Source organism: Malaclemys terrapin, chromosome 10 (assembly GCF_027887155.1).
Source record: "Malaclemys terrapin pileata isolate rMalTer1 chromosome 10, rMalTer1.hap1, whole genome shotgun sequence".
Lineage (NCBI taxonomy): Eukaryota > Metazoa > Chordata > Testudines > Emydidae > Malaclemys > Malaclemys terrapin.
In genome coordinates, this window is record NC_071514.1 from 5,997,267 (window position 1) to 6,023,503 (window position 26,237).

Consider the following 26,237-nt stretch of genomic DNA (forward strand, 5'->3'; position numbering starts at 1 on the left):
AATTAGTCCATGAGGGGATGTAAAGCCTTGAAATTGCTAATTTATTGCCTCTGAAGTGTATTTGTCATTCATACGCATGCCAGATGAATCAAGTTACAATAGTTTTTTCAGATGATAGAGAATATAGACTGCAAGGAAGATTCGGCAGAATCTCAGCCACCTTTTCTCCCCACCTCGAACCCCTTTCCCCCACTGAACTAGCTTTGCGGCACGTTCCATCTTCCGGGTGTGGAGCAAATATTAATGCTCCACAATGGAGCAGCCTGCAGGTTGTGCTGTAGATGCAGTGGGGCCAGAACCCTCTCATGTCATAAAGCAGATCATCTCAGTGACAGGCTTGAGACCAGATTCAGCCCCAGGTGTGCACGCACGGCTATGGCTGGAGCAGTGGGGAGCTGTCAGAGCAGAATTTTGCCCTTGGACTCCAGCAGCCCTGGGTGTGAGTGGAGTGTTTCTGAATGTGGGTGGCTGGCACATGGCAGCACAGACAATAGAGTGCTGCTGGTATGGAACTGGACAGAACTAATTAGTCGGGGTTGGCATAAATGAATTGTTTCATGCTTTTTTTCCCTATTGTGAAGCTTGGTTGCTGTAGCCCAGAGGGCAGCAATTGTGACATGTAATTGCAAAGAATTAATGTGAGATAAAAATCAGACATTCTGCAAAAGTATTGGATCTAAACAGAAGTTTCCATAGCAGGGTAAGGTAAAAGGGCTCATGTAAGATAGGAAGTTGTTTAATCTACAATAGCTGGAAAGGCAGATAGGTTGGAACCAGAACGTTTCAGTTTGTTGGATAGCTAGAGAGTGTAGTGACCAAGAAATGGCAGGGCCTTTTCCTGGCAAAGAACTCCCTCTACCCACTTTTCTTGCACAGATGGTCTGTTTTTTTAACTGTGCCATGGCTCGTCTGTGTCAGGGCAGCTGGGCAGGGTTTCAAAATGAGTCATCTGCGAATGCAGCCAAAACTGGGAAATTTTGTTGGGACGTAGAACAAGCCATTAAAAACACAAAGCATCTGGTCACCTTTTCTAAATGTATTTAAGTGGAAATACAGCCATCCCATAAGTTGAAATGCGTGTGAGCAGTTTGCTAAATTTTTGGAAGTTAAACAGATTTTAAGTTTTAAAATGAAAACGTACAGTGTCGCTGTGAAAATATTTATTAGGTGTCCCACTTCTAAAAATTCAAATGCCAAAGCAAAATATTGGCCAGCTAAAACATCTTGGATGAGGTTTCAGATCATTTTATCTCTTTATTTTCCTTGATGGACATTTTGGATGAAAGTCTGCTGCCAGATCTCCACATACATGTCTCCAAAAAGTGACTAATGCTGGTATTAAAGGTGCCTGTAGGGGTATTGCTTGTTTCTGCAAATGTACAGTAAGTAAAACTCTGTCCTCGCTAGGGGATTAGACCACTTTAACAATATTGGGTTCTAGACCAATATAGTTGAAGTGGTACAAAAACTGTGTGTAGACCAGCCCTAAGGGATGTCTGAAAAACCTAACTGATCTGTGCAATTTTCCCATATTCCTAATTGTGTTTAACTGAGTCCTGACCTTGCCAGGAATAACTCACTGGAGTTAATTGCTTCCCTCGCTTACTGTGGATTTGCACTAGTGTAACAGAGTTCAGATTTACATTGGTGGAAGTGAGAACAGAATCTAGCCCACTGCCAACAGAGTCTTCAGATGAATATGTAACTCACATGTAAGGTGTGTGTCACATCCCTGTCTCATGGCTAGCATGGAAGATAACAGCCAATTACTTCTGAAGGTGACAGAATTATTCTGTTAGCTCAGGAGGTAGAAGTCTGTGCTGTGGTGCTGAAGTCTAGCGGTTCTAGCCCTGCAGATGACCTGTGGTTCCAAACATTAAATGTAGCCACCAAGGATATGCCTACGTCCGTATCTTTACACATCTGCTAATGTATACGGCAGATGGCAAATTTCAGCAGATAGGAACTTTGTCTGATGGTGGTGACAGGTTACCGTGTGTATGTGGTGAGGTGGCCCAGATGGCGGCGGCAGGATACCGTGTGTATGTGGTGAGGTGGCCCAGACGGCGGCGGCAGGATACCGTGTGTATGTGGTGAGGTGGCATATACGGCGGCGGCAGGATACTGTGTGTATGTGGTGAGGTGGCCCAGACGGCGGCAGCAGGATACCGTGTGTATGTGGTGAGGTGGCCCAGACGGCGGCAGGATACCGTGTGTATGTGGTGAGGTGGCCCAGACGGCGGCGGCAGGATACCGTGTGTATGTGGTGAGGTGGCCCAGACGGCGGCGGCAGGATACCGTGTGTATGTGGTAAGGTGGCCCAGACGGTATCTTCTTTATAATACAAATGGAAGTGTTTTTGTCTGTTTTGAGGTAATGGGGCATTGGGTAGGGGAGATGAATGATTATTAATACATTTCAGTTCCGATCTTGGCCCCAGTGTACAAGCAGAAAGTGGGTTGTGTGATGGGGGGGGTCCATGGGAGTTGAGGGGAACAGAATCGTCTCCCTGCTGGCTGCAGAGCAGGCTCCACAGCTGCTCCAGCAACATCGGGGCTGTAATTGGTCCTGCAGCTGCTGAGTCTCTCCTATGCAGGGGATCTGAGGGGCGCAGCTGTGCCGTTAAGACAACTATGGAGCACTGTAATGACAAGCAAGCCCACTGGGAAGTTAGTATGCAGCACTTTTAATAAACATGCATGAGGACAGTCCCTGATTACTGAGTTGCTTAAGCACCAATCATGGATTTGAAAAGCCCTCCCCCAACCGTACCTGTATATTTGGAATGCACACTAGTGATACGGAAGAATCTGATAAACACATACAGGAAGCCACTGTAAAGCAGAGGAAACTTCTCTAATGGTAGAAATTCCACCCACTCACCCCTGCCACAGAAAGTCACTCTGTATTCCTCGTGATAAATGACTTGAAAGTAATTGTGGAGGTGGCAGTAGGGTTTACACTGACTCACTGTGTCCTCCCTTCCCAAGTTTTTAGCGTTTTGTCTGTTTTCCAAAAGTCTAAAGGCCAGATTCTGCCCTCACTTACACTGTTACAAGCCCACGCAAGGCGATGGTGCTACTGGGCTGTAAGTGAAGTCAGGATTTGCCCTGACCCTTCTTTTGTTTTTGGTTCACTGAATTTTATTTCTGTAATTCAATAAACGAGGCAAAGAAGGCCAGAGGATATGAATTAAATATGACACAAGACCACAGGAATCCTGACCTTCTGTCTCGCAAGGAAATCTTGAAACCAACCCCCAGCACATACCTATCAGCTTTCCAGTTACTCAAGTCATTATATATGCTGCTGAAATCAGGCTGAAAAGTTCACACTCTCCATTCTGCAAATAATTGCAGCTCTCTGAGAAACTATGGTTAACTAGCTACTGAGATCTTACTTGTCTTTATGCCTTTTTTCTTTGTGGGTGTTTTGTTTTTCCTTTGAAAAACGTATTTACCTTCAGATTCTTTTTTGCTATCTGGTGTTGTAAGGAGATACGGCATAAGAACATTTCTCAGGCTAAGACACTTTCAGCAAACTTTAACACTTGTAGATGGAGTGTTTGGTCAGCTTTTACTTCGGTGGGTGCGCAAAGTCTATATTTCATATCTGGATGACAGAACTTATATTACTTTAAAGGTTTCATCTATTTATGCCGCAGTTTTTTGAAGACCTGTCTATTTTTATTGAACCCTGCATGCTGGCAAGCAAAGCATTCTGACACTTCTTTTTCTTGACTATATTGGTAGTTCTGATACAGGCCCATCCCTGTATTATATGGTAAGGAAAGGGATGGAAACTATAAAAATAATATCTCTTTATAAGAGATGACTTTTCTTTTGGAATATTCCTCTGAGTCCTTTAGGCTTGCCCAGTTATGACCCTGTATTATGCATCTATAGTCATTTGAATCTTTTGTTATTACTCCATCAAAACTGGATTTTAAAAATATTAATAAAGGGATGTCCTTAGTTTCTATCCTGATCTTTAAACCTTTATGTGGATGTAACTCCCATTGAGCTCAATGGGGATTTTGTCTGCAGAAGGACTTCAAGTTTTGAGGACTTTGGACCCAAGTGTGTCTGAATCCTTAATTTTGTGTGTTAAGTGGTAGTTTCTGAATGCAATCCTTGGTCCACCACTGAGAAACAAATTCAGCCTTTGAGTTTACATATACGTTTCTGCACATGTTTGGAGTAGAATCTGTCTGCTATAACACTCCATAAATAACAGGGTAAACACTGTATAATATAATTAAATAGAAATCTACTACAATATACAGAACAAACCTAACAAATAATCTATCAGTTAACACAAACAAAAATCTCTGGCCAGTTTTCAGCTCCTATAAAAGAAACAGGCCCGCACAGCCCACACCAACATGAATAAAACCACCAACTACCTTTTTTCACATTCTAAATCTGTAAAGGGGGACTGAAGTGGTCTTTTGAGTGTTCCCTCTGGACTCTGGCACACAACATCTGTTCCTCGATCCTTGAAGGGAATACACAAAAGCAAGGAAAGCCATTCGTTCATCTGCAGCCCTTATTCACCCATCACTTTGGCCTGAGAGCAAAGAGTCTTGGGACCACAATAGTGAAGATAGTAACCTCCTGGAAAGAATTGGGGGGAAGAGATGCATTGTGCCAGAATTTAACTTAAATTAGCAACGATGCATGGTAGAGAGGGTCAAATAAGAACATCCTTGGTATTTTTACCTTGACTGTGTAGATGCACGTACAGAAAGTGACTGTCTTTCTATCCTGAATGTTAGTTCATGTCTTGACATGTTGCATTATGTGGTGTAACTATCTCAACCTACACCAAATCTCCCTCATACTTTTTCTGCAAAACAGAACTACGTCTGGTACCCACTCTCCAGTTCTGGCCCTTTAAAATTTCCCCCTCCTTGAAGGAAGGGAGCATCTTACAGAAACTTAGTGTTCTTCAGCTGAATTTACCAAGCAGGGTAGAAATCCCATGCAGATCAGGAGGAATTTAAAGGGCCAATGCTTTCTCTAACACTCATGATTGATAAATATAAATGTATCAGAAGAATCACATTCTTCCACATATTTGCTTTCATCTTTATTATAAATGTACCATCCTTCACCATTTCAGAAGCAATATTGGCAAATGAATGAGATTCTTCATGGTCTCATAAACCCTTGATTCAGTAGTAAAGGTATTTTATAAACTTCACAGGATTCTTAAGAAAAATGATCCTAGGGTTGAGATAGTGGATCTGTTTTGGGGTCTTTAATTCATTTAAATGATCAGTTTCTCTTTGAGGCAATTCTAAAAGTACTTCAGTGGAAGCTCATCTCAGAGCAACAGGGCACCTCATCAAAAGATTTAAAAAAAAAAAAAAAAAAAGAGGGGGAAAAATCTTCAATAGAGCCTCTCTCCTTTTATCCTTGATTTACCGAGCATATCGGTTACCCCCCTTTGTGAACAGCTCTTTTCATTTACAAGTATAAAATAAATTCAACTCTTTTATCATGGTGTTTTTGTTACCAATCACCAATATAAATTTTACTGGCTGGTGGGGGCGGGGAAGGTTTTGTGGCACAGCGATTGTCAAATCAGCTGGAATATTACAGGCAACAAAAATAGTTTGCCCAGTCTTATTTCACGAATTACATAATGGCACAAACAAGTTGCATTTTCTGCTTGCCCATTTGTATTCATAATCCACTGCTTCAGAATGAAGGTGAACAGCTAGTAATAGTGGCAACCGCCAACAGAGAGGCTGTACATGTGGCTTTTTGCTCAGTGCTAGCAAGGTGTGGCTGAATCAATAATCAGTTGCAAGACCAAAAAAAACCGCCCTGCATCAAGGTCCCTAAAATAAAAAGGACTTTGTGTGGCCAGAGTCTGAGCTTGGAGCATGATAAGGAAGCAACCTGGCTTTATACCATCAGCCTTTGCACTCTTCCTCCTCCCCGGATGTTTTTTCAACATGCCATTTATTGCCCCTCCTTTGTTTTCTTCCCTTATAGTCATATAACTGTCCCTAGGGGAATTAACTGTCTGAGGTGGAGTGAGGCCACAAAATGGGGCATTTTGTGACCTCTCCTGTATTCTGCCTCTTTTGCTGGGCATTGTTGTCAGCTGTGGCTTGGTATCTTGCCACAGAGAAGGAGTGCCTATCTGAACCCATCTCCACTATCTCAGCTACCCAGGAAGTTAAGAGACAGGGATCATATGTGGGACAGGGGTAACCCATGAAGGACTATAAAAGTGAAGACCAATTTGCGGTGGTGGAAGGGGGAGGGGAGCCAATGGAGAGATGCAAACAGAGGAGTAACATGATCAAACCAATGAGCGAGGCAGATGATTTTTGGCTGCAGTGTTTTGAATGGATTTTAGAGGAACCAAGGTGCTCTTGTCAAGGCCAGAAAGAAGGAGGTTTCACTAGTTGACATACATGGTAGCAAAGACTTGGATAAGAGTTTTAGATGTGTGGATATAGATATTGTACTGAAAGAAGTACAAGATTTAGACACGTGGATGTGTGGGTCTAGAGAGAAGGCCACATCGAAGATGATGCCCAGGTTATGGATCTGAATGAGAGGGAGGATGCTAACATTAATTAATTAATCTGACCTTGTCTGGAAGTTCGTTCCACAGCCAGGTCCACTCCACTGAGAATGCTTTATCCGCAGCTCCCACACACTTGGTTCTGGGCTTAGTGATCTGCACTGCCCAGTTAATTGTTTTTGTCTTGGTGCTTCATAGACGGAGATGCAGTCTGTAATGTAGCTGGAACCAGACCTGTTCGTTGCTTTGAAGATTAGGACCAATGCCCAAGACTCGTTGCACAAGTGCACTGGGAGGGACTAGAGCACAGATTTGTTGAGTGAAATCCAGTGAAATCCTTGCTGATCTTAAACATAAAAAAAGAAGCTTACAGGAAGTGGAAGATTGGACAAATGACCAGGAAGGACTATAAAAATATTGCTCAGGCATGCAAGAGTGAAATCAGGAAGGCCAAATCACACTTGGAGTTGCAGCTAGCAAGACCTGTTAAGAGTAACAAGAAGGGTTTCTTCAGGTATGTTAGCAACAAGAAGAAAGTCAAGGAAAGTGTGGACCCTTACTGAATGAGGGAGGCAACCTAATGACAGAGGATGTGGAAAAAGCTAATGTACTCAATGCTTTTTTTGCCTCTGTTTTCACGAACAAGGCCAGCTCCCAGACTACTGCACTGGGCAGGACAGCATGGGGAGAAGGTTACCAGCCCTCTGTGGAGAAAGAAGTGGTTCAGAACTATTTAGAAAAGCTGGACGAGCACAAGTCCATGGGGCCGGATGCACTGCATCCGAGGGTGCTAAAGGAGTTGGCGGATGTGATTGCAGAGCCATTGGCCATTATCTTTGAAAACTCATGGCGATTGGGGGAGGTCCCGGATGACTGGAAAAAGGCTAATGTAGTGCCCATCTTTTAAAAAGGAAAGGAGGAGGATCCGGGGAACTACAGGCCAGTCAGCCTCACCTCAGTCCCTGGAAAAATCCTGGAGCAGGTCCTCACAGAATCAATTCTGAAGCACTTAGAGGAGAGGAAAGTGATCAGGAACAGTCAGCATGGAGTCACCAAGGGCAAGTCATGTCTGACTAGCCTAATTGCCTTTTGTGATGAGATAACTGGTTCTGTGGATGAGGGGAAAGCAGTGGACATGTTATTCCTTGACCGTATCAAAAGCTTTGCTAAAGTCTCCCACAGTATTCTTGCCAGCAAGTTAAAGAACTATGGGCTGGATGAATGGACTATAAGGTGGATAGAAAGCTGGCTAGATCCTCGGGCTCAACGCGTAGTGATCAATGGCTCCATGTCTAGTTGGCAGCTGGTATCAAGCAGAGTGCCCCAAGGGTTGGTCCTGGGGCTGGTTTTGTTCAATATCTTCATTAATGATCTGGAGGATGGCGTGGACTGCACCCTCAGCAAGTTTACAGATGACACTAAACTGGGAGGAGTGATAGATACGCTGGAGGGTAGGGATAGGATACAGAGGGGCCTAGACAAATTAGAGGATTGGGCCAAAAGAAATCTGATGAGGTTCAGCAAGGACAAGTGCAGAGTCCTGCACTTAGGACGGAAGAATCCCATGCACAGTTACAGACTAGGGACCGAGTGGCTAGGCAGCAGTTCTGCAGAAAAGGACCTACGAGTTACAGTGGACAAGAAGCTGGATATGAGTCAACAGTGTGCCCTTATTGCCAAGAAGGCTAGTGGCATTTGGGGCTGTATAAGTAGGGCATTGCCAGCAGATCGAGGGACGTGATCATTCCCCTCTATTCAGCATTGGTATGTCATCTGGAGTACTGTGTCCAGTTTTGGGCCCCACACTACAAGAAGGATGTGGAAAAATTGGAAAGAGTCCAGCAGAGGGCAACAAAAATGATTAGGGGGCTGGAGCACATGACTTATGAGGAGAGGCTGAGAGAACTGGGATTGTTTAGTCTGCAGAAGAGAAGAATGAGGGGGGATTTGATAGCTGCTTTCAGCTACCTGAAAGGGGGTTCCAAAGAGTATGGATCTAGACTGTTCTCAGTGGTACCAGATGACAGAACAAGGAGTAATGGTCTCAAGTTGCAGTGGGGGAGGTTTAGGTTGGATATTAGGAAAAACTTTTTCACTAGGAGGTTGGTGAAGCACTGGAATGGGTTACCTAGGGAGGTGGTGGAATCTCCTTCCTTGGAGTTTTTTAAGGCCTGGCTTGACAAAGCCCTGGCTGGGATTATTTAGTTGGGGATTGGTCCTGCTTTGAGCAGAGTTTGGACTAGATGACCTTCTGAGATGCTTTCCAATCCTGATATTCTATGATTCTATGAACCTAAACCATGGAGGAGGCAGGCAACTACATCTTGCACCAGCCTGACCCTCATCCAGAAAGTGGGAGATGGAGTTTTCTGGTGAGATAGAGGTGAAAGGAAGTGTTTTTAGTCATTGATAATTCCAAGTCATACAGAAAGTTTCTCTGTCAGTTGGACTGCCTGCCTGTAGGCCTCCATTCATTGGTGTCCAAGAGAGTCCTCTGTGGCATGTTCCATATTTTACCACTCCATTCTACCCTAATAAGTTCCAGCATCTCTACAAGGGTCCACCTTACTCGTTTTTACCATTCCCCATCCAGGACCAGCAGTTGGAGGCCACCGTCCTGTCACAAGTTGCTTTTGAGAAGCAGACATCCTGAAACCATTTCCAGGAACTGTCTTTGTTCATGTCCAGGTGAAGTAGCCACTCTCATTTGGTTATTGGCAAGGATGCCTAATGTGGCAAAGGGTTTAAGAAGGCTTGGCTTTCCTGTGCAAAAATGGACTCAGCCAGATGGATGACTTGTAATCCCTGGGAGTCCCCCACTGAATGCTCAGAGATCAACGGAAGGTCCTCGTTGGGTCCCACCTTGATACCCCTGCAAAATTATCATCTCTGAATTTGCTAACCTATCTGCTTGCATGCACAAAAGATCTGCATATCCAAAATGGCTGCCCTGGCCATTTTAGTGGGCATAGGGGACTGGCTGCTCCAGGAGATAAGCCTTTCATCCCTTGGCTACTGGTGCAAATCTGGGCTAAATCAGTACAGATTGGAAATTATCTTCTGTTGGCTGTTCAATGGCCTGTATGAAATGAATTTGGTCTCAGTCCAGCTCCCAGTGGGCATGTGTCCACATCACTAATCCCATCTCTGTTGGCACTGATTGGCAAGCTTGCTGCTAGACTGAACCACCCTTTCACCCTCAAGGTCAAGGTCAATGATGGGGCCATGTGACCAAGCTTATAATACCAATCCGGGGCTGAAGTGTTTCTGTGGATAAATAGAGAACTCCGTCCCTTAGAACTGTCAATCTGGCGCCTTTCACGAGCATTACATTCATCCCAAACTGTGTTCTGTTTTTCTTACATTGTAGACGCCTTTTTGAAAACTTGGTCCCCTGTGGAATGGCACCACCAGAGCAGCAGCCTGTAGAATTGGGGGGGAAATGGTTTAGCTGGAAGCGGGGCAGGCACAGTTTAATCAGGGCCAATTGCAAGAGAGGAAAGTTTTTTCTCAGCCCCAGAATGTAAAACAGTAAGACATCCTGCAACCTGATCCCAAAGTAGGGTCATTATTGGGAGACCACCTGTCCATTTCCAGGCTTTCAGATGCAGCTGCTTCCCAGCTGCCTTTTATACCAACAGACCAGGTGCTTGCTGCCTATTAAACTTGTCCTCCTTCTCCCCCTGGAGCTTCTGCTGACCAATTAGACCTTTTTGCTGGATCACTGGCAGCTACACTGTCTGGGAATCTTTGTGTCTGTAAACCTGACAATGTTCACATCAGCCTCTGGCTGTAGGGGACATAATGAAGGGTCCCCTTACACCCACAGGCATTTGTTGTGTGCTTTTTAAGAGGTGAACTATTGTGCTGAAATATTTAGCAAGGTCAATGGATGCAGTTCACAGTGGTTCTGCATGGTTTGCAGAAATTATGCCTCTTGCTTTGAAATCCTTGCAGTTTTTTTTTCAAATCTCCGTTACGAACTTCCTTTGTTTTGTTTTGTTTTTCTCTCTCCAGTGGAGGAGCCTTTGAACCTGTACTGGGAAGGCCAAATTCTGCTCTGTTACTCCAGGTTTACTTTAGCATCAATTATTGGCTTCCATGGCATTGCCCCAGATTTACAGGAGAACAGAATTGCCTTCCTCTATTAATGAGCCATGTCTGTTGTCCCCCTTTTTAATACTTGTTCAGTTACATGCAGCATGTATAATCTGATAACAGCAGTAGTCAAGTCCCAATTCTCCTCCTCTTTCTTCTTTTGTTTGCTTTTTCCTGTAAGTTCTGCTGCTGTTCTAATTACCTCAGTACTCCAGAATTTTGTAAGTGGGTCCAAAGGAGCTAGTTTCATATAGGAACTCAGAATGCTTCTCTTTGCTACCAGTTGACATATTGCTTCTGTTTCACCTTTAATTGGCAATGTGGCTATGTCAAATTGTATTTCCATTTCTGTAGCCTCATCCAGTACCAGAGGGGCTCAGTACCTAACTGCAGACTGAGTTATTTTATACGAATTTTGCAGGGAAATCTATTGTTTGTTTAGTCTCCAACTATTAAGCTTCTAAACTTAAATATCTTCATTGGTGCTATTTGCGTAGCTGTGGACATGTCTTTGCATAGTTGCTAGTTGATTCTCTTTCTAGTTCAGATTCCAGATTGAAAACTTAAGGGTTGCTAAAACCACTACAATAGAATGTAAATCATTGGTTAGTTTTTCATTTCATTTTCTATTTAACTGTGGTCTCTGAGGGCTCGATTTTATCCTTTTTAGAAAAGTGCACGTAAATCCAAAATCCCAGCGTAATTTTGCATTCTCGTGAGGGCAACAGAACTTCTACCAGATACTAGTCTGTTTTTTCAGGCTGTGTGTGCGTGCATAGGTATGTCTTGTTTGTCTGTCAATGGGTTCTTCGCTTCGGCTAAATGTGGTTTAGTGTTGAAGCCATATTTACTGTGTGTGTATATACATGTTTGTATTAACACACGCACATTCTTAACCGCGGAGGTATTGCCATGATTTTATAGTGTGTGTCTTCAGTATTCTGACAATTCAATATAGAGCTGAAACCCTGATCTTTTTTTTTAATGAACATGCACAGATCAGATAGTAGCAGTGACCAGAATTATGTTAAGTAGACAATGCAATATATGCATATTAAATTGCCCAGTTCAAACTGGTAGAACCCTAAATACGTAGCACTGAAAAATGTGATGGACCGAATTCATCCCTGGTGCAAGCCCATTGCAGTGAGTAGACTCACCCAGGAAAGGGTTTGGCCCAGTATATTGTCACATTTTGTACTACAGGCTTGCTGTACTTAGTGTGGGATGATTGAAGAGGAAGTCATGTTACACTGGCTGCTCAAAAGGTGACGTACCTCAGCCTAAAGCCAGCACCCGCTCTGCTGTTCAGTTCTTGCCATAAAAAGCACCTTCTCACCTACACAGCATCACTGGAGTTTTTTAAGAACAGGGTAGGCAAACACATGTCAGGGATGGTCTGGGTTTACTTGATCCTGACTCGGCACAGCGGGCTGGATTACATGACCTGTAGTGACTCGGGCATGGGCAGTCCCATGTCTAATGGGCTAGTCAGGTGCCACACCAAAGGTCAGAGATGGAGTCAGTCTCAAGGGTGGGACGTAGGAACTGGGACTTGGAGTGAGGCAGGAAAGCAGGGACCACGAACAGATGGGGATAGGATAAGGAGGATAGGAACAAGCAGGAAGGCAGGGCTCTGGAGTCAGGTAAGCAGGCAGAGTCCGTGGCAGCAACCAATCAGGGATTCCTCTAATTTCTCAGACAACTTCCTTTGCCTCGTTCTGGTTTAAATAGAGCTCCCCAGCCAATTAGCGATGCTGGAAGTTTCCCCCAGTCTGGAGCTTTGTGGGCAGGTCCCTTTGTGAGCTAGCGCTTTGTTGGCTAACGTCTCCAGTTATTCAGGTGAACTGCCTGGTGGCAGCCATGGGCTGAGCTCTGCCCAGGGATCCATGGGCCCAGGTTCAAGGCCCCAGTCCCTTCTGGCCCTACACGTCAGTGTTTCTCTGAGAAGTAATTTGCTTTCCATTGAATTCTCTCACCAGCGGTGTCCTGAGGTGGTTAACAAAGTCGGAGAATACTGCCAGTTCTCTAGTAGATCTGTAACAGAGAAAAAGACTACATCTGTGAAATGATGGACTCCAGTCATTGACTTCTGGACCTCCGGGGAGTGTTGCAAAAACTACAGGATGCTCTTGAGTGCTAGATTGTACGTTTAGCTCTCTGCTTATGCTGACCTCCCTACTGCAGAGCTGTGCAGCCTTCTCAGTTGGGGGCCAAATGTACTAGTTCCAAAAAGGCAAGAGGCTGCAATCAATACTTGGAGGCAGATCCTTGTCCCATGCCCCTTCCTTTGTGCCACTTTGGCAGTGCAAAATGAGCAGAAACCACTCCTAATTCCCAGCTGGGGATTTCCCCCACATGGAGGCATTCACAGCCGATGCAGAGTTGGCATAGCCAGCTCCTACATCGTCCTCCTTGTCCAGGGAGCAGAGTGGGATGGGGCCGGAGTGCAGTGTGCTCTGGCTATCCTCAGCTGCTGGTATGGTTTCTTAAAGTTAGAGCCACCCCCAGATTGAGTTACCCTGAGCCAGGGCTGGATCAGAGAATCAGGGAGCTTTAGCTAGTTGTTGGTTCTCATTTTCCCCTCTGTGTGCCTTGCCCTGGGCAGTGATGTGAGGAAGGGAAGCCCTCCTTGACTAGGCACTCCCTGAGCTCGGTCAGAGCTAGGTAAGCTTCTGTTGTGCTCTCCTTGGGGCTCCCAGAGCCTGACAGGAAAGCAACTCATGGAGCAGCCAGTGGTACTTTCTCTGCCCTCCCTTGTCATGCAGCTGGTGTAAATTAGGTTAGCTTCATTGAAGTCAACAGAGCAATGCTGATTTAGACCAGCTCTGGATCTGGCCCATTATCTTTGTTCAATTCGGTATGTATTTTGTTTAACGTGCATGTCTAGATGATTTGGATCATAGGAATAAAACTACTCCTGGAATCAGGCCCATGGTTTTAATATGCAGAATAAATTATTTTTATTGAAAATTTGTTGTAACTGATAATGTGAAGGAGGAAAAAAATCACACAAGGCTAGATTCTGCCGCCCTTTAATCACACTGAGCATTACTTCATGCCACGAGTAATTTCATTGAGCCAGAACATTTCCCACCTTTGATGCATGAGGTGTGTTAGTACTAAGCACTGGACAGAGTGTGGCCAGAATAGTTTGTGCTATTCTGTGAAACTCGCACATCCTTAGGGAACTGCTAGTGTAGCCGAGAGCAGCTCTAATTGACACTGGGAAATAAAGTGGCCCCAATGGGGGAGTGGAAAGGTAGCTTAGAGCACAGTCTGGCCACATTCAAGGTTCTGGCCCATTTTCTTCAATGGGACTGCTTGTGAAGTAAAGTACTGCTCACCATGAGTAAAGTGGCAGAAATAGGCCCATAGAAAAAACATTTGGGCTCCAATTCACTAGATACAACTGTCATCCAGACTGCATTGGAAAAAAAACACCAAGGAGTGTTTAGTTTTGTTGTCAATTTCCACACTCAATTCTCTCTGCTTTGTTTATGCACAGCAGGGGCTTTGGTTGTTACACCATTAGAAATGTAGCCAGTACTTCCTTGTTCTGATCTTTGGGATTTATGCACCTGTATCTCAGATCTCACGATATATCTACCAACAGGACTCAAAGTATGTTTTATTTTGCTGACTAACCCTTTCCAGGAAGTCAAGCTTTCTGTTTCTGTTTCACTAAAACCCTTTTACAATAAACTAAATTTCAGAATTATTACCAGGAAGGCAGATTTTTGAACTCTGCATTTACTATATCTACTGTATACATTAATATATTAGGACAAATTCAGAGGTGAAGTAAATGCCAATGTCAGTTACATCCATTGGTAAATCAGTGTAAGAGGATGTAATTTAAACAGCAAGGGATAAAGGGGTCAGATTTTAGAAGAAAAAGCAACACATCGCACCCACATCCAAATGCATCACCGCCACATGTGGCACTAATTGGTATAGTTGTGTTTAGTCTCGCTGGAATGCCCTGGGATTGATTGGGTGTGGAGAAACTGAACTCACCCCTCACTTCTAGAATTGATGTCTCCAGAAGAGATATGATGCCCTCAGAGGAGTAGAATGGGGAAGCCTTCACTGATGCCATATTGAAACTGCTTTATGACTAAATAGAGGACTTCGGTCTCCAGGACCCTCAAGGCCTGTAACTTTCAGGAGCACTAAATTCCCTCTTTAAACAAGCATCACCCTCCCTCTCCCATCCCCTCCCCATCTCAGAAAAGCAAAGAGTGAAATAATGAAGTGAAACTGTCACTGGAAAAGGTTTCCCAGTGGCTACTGGCGTATGTATGTGTATTTAAATATCTGGCACAGCTACATCAAATGACATAACAAACCGAGTAAAGGAAAATGTGTCCTTTCTCAGGAACAGTGATTATCTGCAAATTTAAACCCTAGATTATACTAGTAACAAGAACCTTATGGCTGTTGCACTAACCTTTTTTCTGCATTTTATCATTAGCACCAATAACAACATCTGCAGGGAGTAATTAGTATCGCCCAGAGGGGAAAGGAATTCTGCCGGAGGACATCATTATGTCTGGAAAACTAAAGATGTTGTAGCGTAAGGTCATGAATAAATTGCTGGTGTCTGGGGTGGAGGAGAAAACAGATAAAAAGTTCAAAGTTTCATATTTCTGTTAATGTGCCTAAGAAGAGCACGTTAAAATTTCCATTGGAATGTCATTAGGGAAATTAGTCAGTTCCACCAGTTCACTTTGCTGGATACCATATGTTTACCTTGGGGGAATGTTTGGAGAGAACCACTTTGGGTTGATTGTAAATGTCACAATTAAATAAGTAAATATTACAGAGCTGTATCTGTGATCTGCACCAGTGCACAGATCCTGTATACCAGCACGTTGGTGTGTCCTATTATGTATATATGCGCATATAAATATGTACTTTGATGGAGTAAATCCATAGCAATCAGCTTATCTGGACACACAGACACCAGCCACAAACAGCATCCATATTTTGTCTTCCTGATCTGTTTTATCTCTACATATCTAATGCACTGTACTTGCCCTTCTGCAACCATTTTATGCATGCATTGTAAACTCGGAGAGCCTGTGCGTGGGACATCCCATGTTGTGGTTGATAGGAACTGCATATATAACTCACATGGTGCAAAAAAGATATTCTGTAAATCTTTCAGTTTTCAGAATATCAAATTAGCCATATAGTGAGTACAGTTTATTATTGGCCCAAATATGTGGGACAGTAAATGTCTTACATTTCTATTGATTCTGCTAGGCGATGAGGGTGCTGCGTGGACCTTAAGAACACTTACACAAAACTGTCGCCTAGGTTTTTAAAATGTAAACTTAAGACCACACTCAGTAACAACTCTGTTAGCCTTCTGCACTGCAGAAGCCGTGGAAAATTGATTTTCCGTTTTCCCATTGGCTTCAATGGATCTAGATTTGGTCCCGCAGTGTAAACTTTTCCGCTGGATTTTACCCACTTTTCAAAGTTTTAATTTCTCATCTCTTAAACGTTCAAAATACAAAAGCCACCAATTATGGCCACAGCTTTGTGCTTGGCACAGTTGCTCATTTTTAGAATCACAGCTGGCATCAGAATACTGGATACCAATTTCCAATATTTTTCCCCCCGAAGGCTGCTTTTTAGGCATTTAAGGGCATTAAAGTTAGTGAGAGTCTTTCTGTGGACTTCGATGAGCTTTGTAACAGGCCCTTAAAATGTGAGCGCCATTGTTTAAAGTATAGCAAGAGCATGCCTTTAACAGAAACAAATAAGCTTACACATGCTGTTAAGGCAATCATGAACAGGAAAAGTGCTTATTTCTTTAAGGATCCAGAATTTGTTCACACAATAGCACTTAAAGCCTGGGTGTGTTTATAAGCTCTGCTTCCCATTTTACAATAACTGTTTTGGGGAAAGGAAATCTCCACCTTACTTGTGAACAGAAACAAGACATGTTATCGACTGCCATCTGGGAAGATGGATGCTCTGGCCCTCATGAGTCTATTAATATTTGATGCTGATGGATGTGAACTGGCAGCTTGCATTATTGATGGAATTGGGTTCCTTGGACCTAGCGTATCAATACTTAGGGGAGAATTAACAATAATGAGCGTTGCATGCCCAAATCTCTGCCAAGGAATGTAAAAGCCTATCATTTAGTTTTAGCAACAATTAGCTAATATTTCCTGTATTATTGTTACTATTAATCAACTATTCATTCTGATTACAAGTCAACTCTTTGGCGTCACCGGTGCCAGACATCCCATGTGTGTATGCTTGGTGCACTGTGATGTTCCCATCATGTTCAGAATTAGAGCAAATGAAGCGCCTGCTCTTTTTAGTTGCTGAGCATGCCAAGAAGTGCTGAGTAGCCTCGCTCCTGTTAAATGGAGGCAGGGCCGGCTCTGGCTTTTTTGCCACCCTAGGCAAAAAAAGCCACCCTCCGCCGGCCCCCCCACCCCCAGCGCGGCATGGGAGGGCGCCGAGCCCGGCTGCGGGCCTGCAATCCCTGACCGGCCGGAGCGCCGGGAGCAGGGCAGAGAGCCCCCGGCGGCCAGAGCGCTGGGGGGAGGATGGCGGAGAGCCCCCGGCGGCCAGAGCGCTGGGGGGAGGATGGCGAGCCCACTGCGGCTCCGCTCTCCCCTCCCCGGTGGCCGGAGCGCCGCGGGGAGGGCGGCGAGCCCAGTCGCGGCCCCTCTCTTGGGCCGGAGCGCCCCGCCGCCCCAAGCACATGCTTGGTGGGCTGGTGCCTGGAGCCAGCCCTGAATGGAGGTGTTCAGTATTTCACAGGATTGGGCCTGAAGAAGATGTTGTGGGAAGTGAGAGAACATGAATCAGGCAGACACTGCTTTACAAGGGGAGATGGACTTTAATGTCACAGTTTCCTGAATTAGAGCTGATCCAATTCCCGTTAAAGCCAATCAGAGTCTTTCCATTGACGTAAGTGAGAGTCGGATTTGACCCTTAAAGCCATAAAGTTTTGTTCGGATGGATACGAGGCATACATTTTGATGAATTGAGCCTTCAACTTGAAATACCGGAGCAACCAAATGAAGCGCTTCTGAACGTTTATGATGTCCATATGGATTACTCTGGTATGGAAGAGAGACGTTAAATATCAGGTTATTTATAGCTAGATTTTTTTTAATATCGCTGTAATGTTTTCAGGGGTATACATTTGATTGAATTAGCTATTCCTTCCCATCTCACATACCAGATTCAGGCTTTTCACTATACTCATTAACCTTCTGAACTTCACAGAAAAAAAAGAATAATCAACATAAGGTGCACAGCTGTTGATTAATTTTACTAAATAGGATAGAAATATAAAGTGCCATATTGCAAGAGGGAAGATCCAGTAAACAACATTTGATTCCAGTTTAATAGAACATATAACTCATTAACAACTGGATAGAAATGTACTGCAATATTATCCAGTGAGGCAGGTGGGAAGAGGTGCATGGAATTTACATATCTTTAACAGTACCTTAATGTATTTAATTCACAGGTCAGTCTCCCAAATCAAGTTCAAAATGTTAATAACTGGTTCTGCATTTATAATTAATAATATCTTAGTGCCAGTGCTACAGTTCAAGTGCATTTTCCTATTATATAATTAAGAAGTTAAGTGTATGTGGCAGTTGTCACTCAGAAAGCGTTCTGGAGGTCTGGCTAGTTATAACCAGGGAGAGAAATCTCATTAAGCCAGCTAGGTGGGGGAGACAAGGTGTTCTGTTTTGCTTTTTTAATTCAAGGTTGTTCACACAATAAATATAACTGCGAAGGGACAAAGTAGCTAACTGCGGTTAAGCCACAAAGTACAGTATACACCTCTACCCCGATATAACGTGATCCGATATAACATGAATTCGGATATAACGCGGTAAAGCAGCGCTCCGGGGGGCCGGGGCTGCGCACTCCAGCGGATCAAAGCAAGTTCGATATAATGAGGTTTCACCTACAACATGGTAAGATTTTTTTGGCTCCCAAGGACAGTATTATATCGGGGTAGAGGTGTACTTAAATTACGTACCTTAATGGTCCCCAAAACCCAAAGACTTTTAGAGTAAAGGCTGAATTGTCATGGTGGTACTGGGCATTTTTTATAACACCTTTCTTCTTACGAGCTCAAAGTGCTTTATAAACATTTACACCCCTCATCCCTGTGACTAAAGTGGGAAAATATTATTGGAGCCAGACCTACAGCTGGTGCAGATAGTGATAACTCTGCAGGGAATTTGCACCACGGGAGGATCTGCCCCTTGGTATCCATGGTACAGCTGGCACAGGGGGATGTTGCATCTCCATACCCATAGTCACCGAGTTAGCAACAGAACCAGAAGTCCAGACACTCCATCTCTAGGCCACACCTTCATCCTACTTACTGGAGCATTTTAGATCCATGCCCTGTATTGCCACAATGGGGTGACTGAACACGAGACTTTACAAATAGCTTTGCTTTTCTTTCCTTCTACAAGAAAATCGCTTTTACTTCTAGATCACCGGTTCTAATCCAGCACAGGTTGTAGTCCATCAAAAATTAGTAGTGACCACTGGCTGTTCCATTTCCTGTGTGAAATGAGTTGGAAATCTCATTCAGGTTTCCCCATCACAACAATCTGATCTATAAGTGGCACTAATTGGCCACCTCATTGTTGCTCTCAGCAGAAAGGCGAAGGACTGACCGGGCATAGAGACTGAATGTCTCGCTAACATCCAGATCAACTCCCGGTTCCCCCACATCAGTCTGGAGGCACATATGGCAGTGTGGGTGAAGAGAGCACTTCAGACACCCTGGCTGTCAAACTGACTCCTCTGTGCAGCCAAACGTTTTTGGGGGCCTTGTCTCTCTCTCTCTCTCTCTCTCTCTCTCCACTAAGGTCTCCACTAAAACCATCACCTTTTACAAACACAACATTCACTAAAAAATTAAACTATAGGATTTGCTTCTGGACAGGGCATATTTGTATGGTCTAGCTACCATCCCCTTAAAACAAGGATTCGTTGTACAGCAAAGGCTGAAAGTCTCTTACTTACAGTCTCTTACTGTACAATAGAAAGCTGAAAGTTCTCTTAACCATTGTGGATTTGTAGTACTATAAAATCTGACCCTATTTCCTTTTGATGTCTCATTTGCTGCTTAGTGCTGTAATACGTAGTTTCCCCCAGTGAGGTGATACTTTTTTAGAGCCTAAGCAAATTGACATTTTGTACATTTGTATCTGCCGATAAATGCATAGTCACATCAAAGGAGTGATGGTTCTTCTCCTGGGCATACACACATGAAATCTGCACCTTTGATCTTTAAGATGTGGGTGTCAGTGCAGTGCATGGTGGCTTTCTGTGACATACAACTGCATATTCTAATTGAATTCACTGAAGAAGAGCTTCAGTTTAAGAGCTTATTGTGACTTACACAACATTGCTGCACAAGGGAGTAGAAGAGAGGGTATGCTTTCCCTGTACACTTCCGCGAGCTTCTCAGATCTTGGGTCTGGGCATACAGGACTAAGGGGATACTGCTCACCATTTTACTCCCTTGCTGCAGCAGGTGGAGAGGGTATGGACAAAGTCTTGGTTCCATCTCCCTACTTGCCGACTAGTACAACTGAGACAGCTCAGGGAACACTGCAATTTACTGCTAATGCACGCCGAATTACTAGAGCCCCTACCCTAGAGCTAGGCAGAAACAGGGGCCGGGCTATCACCCAGAGAGGTGTCTGAGTCACAATGCATCCATAGCTGCTTCTCCAGCAATTCAGGTTACGCATCACCCCTTGTTCAAGGCTCTGTCAAAAGTCACAGTCCAGCCCTAAACAAATTCATGCGCCAGCTAGGTTAGTTTATCAATATGACGGTCTAATGCACTTCACTACTTAATTTTTCACGTCCATGGTCTGTGGTGGATGCATACACACGAGCTCTGTTAGGCTTCGGCTACTGAAAAATCCTTTCTTTGGAGCATTTGTGTCGGCTCAGATGCGACCGAGCTCTGCAGAGCTTCAGACTCTGTGTTTTGTGATTAGTGTTTCGTAAGCGATGTTTTGGTTAAGGCACTAACATCTGTTCTAGGCAGTTTGTTTTTGGAAGTTTCATGCCTCCTGTTGAATGGCAGCCAGAAACTTGTCCCTTTCCTCCAAGTCAATCAAACCACTAATTGCATCATAATCACAGGCCTCAGAGGTGACTGTTCAAGCACTGAAGACTAAGCTATCAAGTCTTAGTGTGCTGTGTACCTTGCTGAAAGTGAAAGCCTCCTTTATGTGCAGACGAGAATTTCCTGAAATCCATATTTTTCTGCCTGACGCTGGTTTTATTTTGGTTTGCAGGGAGATGATTGCTCCATTACTTGTGGGGCCAGAACCTATGGAGCCAACTGCTCGTCAGTGTGTAACTGCAAAAATGATGGTGCATGTTCCCCCGTGGATGGCTTGTGTCTTTGCAGAGAAGGTAAACGTAATTCAGATGGAAGAGCTGGCTGCTGGTTGCATTGGGTGCCGTAAATGTCGCTGTCCCTTTTAAGTTAAAACAATGCAACTGTATGTAAATTGTAATTGATTTGCAACTAAGCAGAATTGCGCCGTCAGCAGCTCCAGTGTGTTCCATTTGTAAATTATTAACTGTCTCCATGTGTTTCTGAAAGAGTCTGAAATGGCAGGGTTCACTACAGGCCAGATTGCATTTGACAATCTGCCCAGATGAAGGGGCGGTGTGGAGTTGTACTGCCTCTCTAGCAGACCAGCAAACAAATTGTGATTCAGAGTCACAACTCCTCCCCCACTGCCCATTGCTCTAGGGGCAATTAGTTACCTCTTCGCGTCTTGTGTAGCAGCTCACTCCCTGGTGTGCACCTGGACTGCCTCTCTGGCTGGCAAATGGAAGGGAGCAGAGCTAGGGCCCCTCACACTCTCTGCCCCTTTCTCTCAGGGTGAGTAGCTCGTGCTCTCCCACAATCTGAGGCCTTCCTTCCTCCTCTTCTTCCGCTGTGTGGCCGAGCAAGGACTGTGCCAGTCTAGCCCTGTGCTGTTACTCAGTTAACTTACTGCAAATATTGATTGAATGCGGCTGGTTCCCATCTGGGTAACCGGAACCTCCCTCCATCCAGAGACCTCCACAACTGCAGCCATAGTGCTTCCCCAAACACAGACCCTGATGTGGCTAGCATTGCCACTGGGCCATCCTTCAGATACACACACCCAGGGCTGGCTCTAACTTTTTTGCCGCCCCGCCGTCCTCCCCCACCGCGAGAGCCGCCGAAATCCCCGCCCCCCCCCCCCCAGCACCACGCAACCTGAAGCCCCCGCCCCCCTTCCGAGCGCCGCACCACGCCAGACCCCGAGCCCCCGACCACCACGCCACCCGAAGCCCCGCCCCCCCCCCTCCGAGCACCACGCCGCCCGAAGCCCCCACCCTCCCTCCGAGTGCCGCCCAAAGCCCACGCCGCCCCTCTGAGCATCACACCGCCCAAAGTGCCACCCCCCCAGCACAACGCCGCCCAAAGCCCCCCCCCCAAGCGCCGCACCACCGAATCAAAAAATAAAATAAAATAAAAAATCGAGCTCCGCCCTGCCCCAAGGTGCTGCCCCAAGCATGTGCTTGGTCGGCTGGTGCCTGGAGCCGGCTCTGCACACACCTCTCTGCAGACTGCGGCACCTCCTTCGTGGGGAGCTCTGGGGCTTTCGGCCTTCCTGACCCACAGTGCCTTCTCCAAGCCCTCTTTGGATTGTGCATCTTCTCACTGCCCCTGACAGGCAGCTGTGTCTGTATGGCCTCATATGGCAGGCTTGAACTCTAAACCCGCACTGAAGCAAAGAATAATAAAGACTCGAAGAAGAGCTCTATGTAAGCTTGAAAGCTTGTCTCTCTCACCAACAGAAGTTGGTCCAGTAAAAGTTATTACCTCAGCCACCTTGTCTCTCATATCCTGGGACCAACATGGCTACAACAACGCTGCACACAATAATAAAAGCTGGCATTTCAAGCAGGAATTAATCAATCACTGTATAACTCCATTTCACTACAGTGCCTAAATCATGGTATTTCTGCTAAACTCCATTACATGTAGTGGCAGCGTATTGAATTCCGCTCGGTGTCTGGCAGTTAAGAGCTGAGCCTCAATGGTGTGTGTGTGTGTGTGTGTGTGTGTGTGTGTGTGTGTGTGTGTTATATTAAAGAGCATTCCCACCAAAATAGAATGTAAAGAACCAGCAGTGTCATGTAACTGTTCTTCCGCTTATGTTGTATACCAGCTCTTCAGTATGCAAAAGGTCTTGGTTGTTCCAGATTCTCTCCCTGCCTCAGACCCTTAGCAGTGCTGGGGCCAGAGAGCCCCCAGGTCTCCCCAGCTAGTGCAGCCAGCATAGCTGTCTCCTGTGTCTCCCCCACCCAACTTCTGGCCCTTAGGAGTCAGAACCAGCAGGCACACCTTAGCTCGAGGCTGCTCTAACATCTGCCAGGGCCAGTGAGAATCAGAAAGCTGCAATTTCTGTGCTCTTCCTCCCTGCCACCTCCACCCTATTGCACCTTACAGATCCTAGGTGCAACAGAGAATCTTGGCCATTCAGTCTGTGTGGAAAGTGCACATGATACAAGCTGTGCTTATTAACCTGCTGGCTGTAGAGAACAGTGTCATACTACAAATGGACGCCCCGTAGCTCTGCATTCATTTTTCTTTTTTCTAACAATGAGGAAACATCACCGAACATTGTTTCTGTTGCATGTCTCTTTAGGATGGCAGGGGGTTGACTGCTCCATTCCATGTCCAAGTGGAACTTGGGGTCTTAACTGTAACCAAACATGTTACTGTAACAATGGAGCAGCCTGCAATCCAGTGGATGGGTTTTGTCTTTGTTCGCCTGGATGGCAAGGAGAGTACTGTGATCAGGTGTGCCCTGTAAGTATTAGTAGAGTACATTTGCATCTGTTTTCAGTAATATCCCCAGATGATGTGCATGGCACATATATATGATAGATCGATAGAACGTTTTTGTCATGGGCTCTAATGGAGGAATGAAGAAAGCAATCTGTAAATAACCGATCAAAGTTCTAAGTAGTCGGGTAGACTAGTTACATTTTGTACTACATGCTATCAGAGCTATGATCATGTCGTCTGCGGTGTCTCTTGAACATTGTTTTGTGTTCTGAGTTTGGTTCTTTTTAGAAGTGGTAGGCATCATGTTTTTTTCGCCCGGACTGTCGCATGTTAATTTAAAAAAATGCAACTTAGCTTTAAAATGGGCATGATAGATGATTGTGCACATTTAAGGACCAAAATCTGATTACTAAGGCGCTTTTAAATTTATGTTTTTGGAAGGATGGAACATATGGCCTTAATTGCAGTGAACACTGTGACTGTAGCCATGCAGACGGGTGTGATGCTGTCACTGGTTATTGCTGCTGTCTTGCCGGGTGGACAGGTAACATTACTAAGCTATTCTGTGTAATACGCACGGTTCTGATTCTTCTATCACCTCCTTAGCTCAATTGGCTGTATAATTTTAAACCAAATATACAGGCGAGAGATTATAAGAATAGGCCGATCAGAAATGCTCATGATGATGGGATAGGCTAAATGGCTTTGATTAAATCTGTATTCATATTCATTGAAGAAGGCTTCAAATCCTTGAGCCAGGTATTACCCTTCTGTAAAAAGAATTCTTGGTCCCGAAGGAGCTGTTTTGGAAACCTGCAAAGTTTTCCTCGTGCAGTTTTCTCTTCTGTTGTCCTCTCCATAGGGAGACATTTGTGGCCTTGTGGAGCCTGGGACCTGCATATCAGGGAAAGCAGCTAGCAAACACAGGGATCCAGAAATTCATTACACTTGTTGCTTCTCCTATGGCAGGGTAGCTCCTATGGGACTCATATGGCCGCGAGCTGTCTCCTCTATATTTATACTTTACCCATTAACCACGCTGCCAAGAACAGTAGGTTTGGAGAGCAAGTTGATGCTGGCTCGGCAATCCATTCTCCTGATTGCATAGAAGGAGCAGAGAGAGGCTTTCCATAAGATCTCAGAGAGTGCTGGCCAGCCTTGGAGATCCCAAAACGCTGTCTGGCTCAAACTGAAAGTCTAGTGCTAAAGAGTCTGTGTGGCCATTGCTGGTCTTGGGTCCTTGAATATTGATGTGATTCTAAGAGGACAGCAATGAAAATAACCCACAGCTTACACAAAGCCCCTGCTCTGTTCGAAGCAGGGCAGCAGCAGCTGGAAAACCTATGAGACGTGCTTTTAAAAAATGGAAGTTTATCTTCGTGGCTTTGAATGCAAAGTCACATCATTATCCCGGCTGCCCAAGGGTGGCAGTAGCAATGGAGATGCAGTAACAATGCAGTTGCATTAACGGTCGCTTCTTTGGGGAACGCAGCTGCTTTCCTAAGAAATGTAAGATTTGGAGCAGGAGCGGCACTGGGTGGTCTGAGCTAAAAGCAGCCAGCACATTCAGGGTCCTGCAACCCAAGTCCTAATTAATGGCATAAGCCACTGCCCCCCTCATGCCGAGTGGACGTCTCAGCACAGCAGCTCAGGTTCCTAAGGAGAAAAGCAGACAAAGCCACGTGAAGTGTTTAACATTTGAAAACAACTTTTATAATTAAATAAGATGTAAAAATAAAAAGTGCAGTGCACTGTTTAAAAACTGGGCTGCTTTTTAAACAGCATACTGGACACGCATACTTTAAAACCGGCCTTCCCCAAGAAGATCTGTTTTATAAGGTCACTAACATACTCTGGGCTTTGCATTCCTCGCTCAGTATACCTACGTGAGAGTGGAGTAGAGGCGTTCAGCTGTCCTTGTGCCTCTCTGCCATCAGTACATCCATGCATCAGGCTGATCGTGTGTTATTGATGACTTTTCAATGAGGAATTAGAGCAGGGGTGGCCCACTTGTGGCTCCGGAGCCACATGCAGATCTTCAGAAGTTAATACACGGCTCCTTGTATAGGCCCCGACTCCGGGGCTGGAGCTACATGTGCCAACTTTCCAATGTGCCGGGGGGGTGCTCACTGCTCAACCCCTGGCTCTGCCACAGGCCCTGCCCCCACTCCACCCTCGCTCCTCCCACACACCCCCCCCAGCCTCCTGCAGGCCACGGATCAGCTGATCAGGAGGTGCAGGGAGGGAGGGGGAGGCGCTGATCGGCAGGGTTGCCAGTGGGTGGGAGGTACTGGGAGCGGGGTGGGGGAGCTGATGGGGGGCTGCTGACGTATTACTGTGGCTCTTTGGCAATGTACATTGGTAAATTCTGGCTCCTTCTCAGGCTTAGGTTGGCCACCCCCTGAATTAGAGGGTACTCCCTTCCGACCGTTTTTTGGCCACCATTTCAAAAGAGATTAAATGATCTTATGGAAGTACAGTTAATCACAGAATTGGGTATAGTTTTGGAGGTAGGAAGGAGGAGAGTTTACTATGTTCTAGGATATTTTTTTTGAACGCCTTTTTGCATGTAGCATTCCACAAAAAAGTGTTTCTTGTCCTCAACTGCTATTCTGTACCTCAGGCTGATATAGCCAAAAGGAAGATTTCCAATGAATGTTCTACCCTTCTCACAAACACAGGCACACTTGCAAATGTACCACACACGCAGGTGCAA

General features: G+C 45.1%; 1 protein-coding gene across 2 annotated transcripts in view; it reads left to right on the forward strand.

The window, feature by feature from the left end:
- Positions 1-26,237, forward strand: part of MEGF11 (multiple EGF like domains 11) — a 253,506-nt gene that overhangs the window by 154,782 nt on the left and 72,487 nt on the right. For both annotated transcript variants that reach the window (XM_054041093.1, XM_054041094.1), the window contains exons 10-12: positions 20,979-21,099; positions 23,379-23,542; positions 23,963-24,065. In XM_054041093.1, coding sequence (XP_053897068.1) covers positions 20,979-21,099; positions 23,379-23,542; positions 23,963-24,065 — 388 coding nt within the window. The remainder of the gene's footprint in view (positions 1-20,978; positions 21,100-23,378; positions 23,543-23,962; positions 24,066-26,237) is intronic.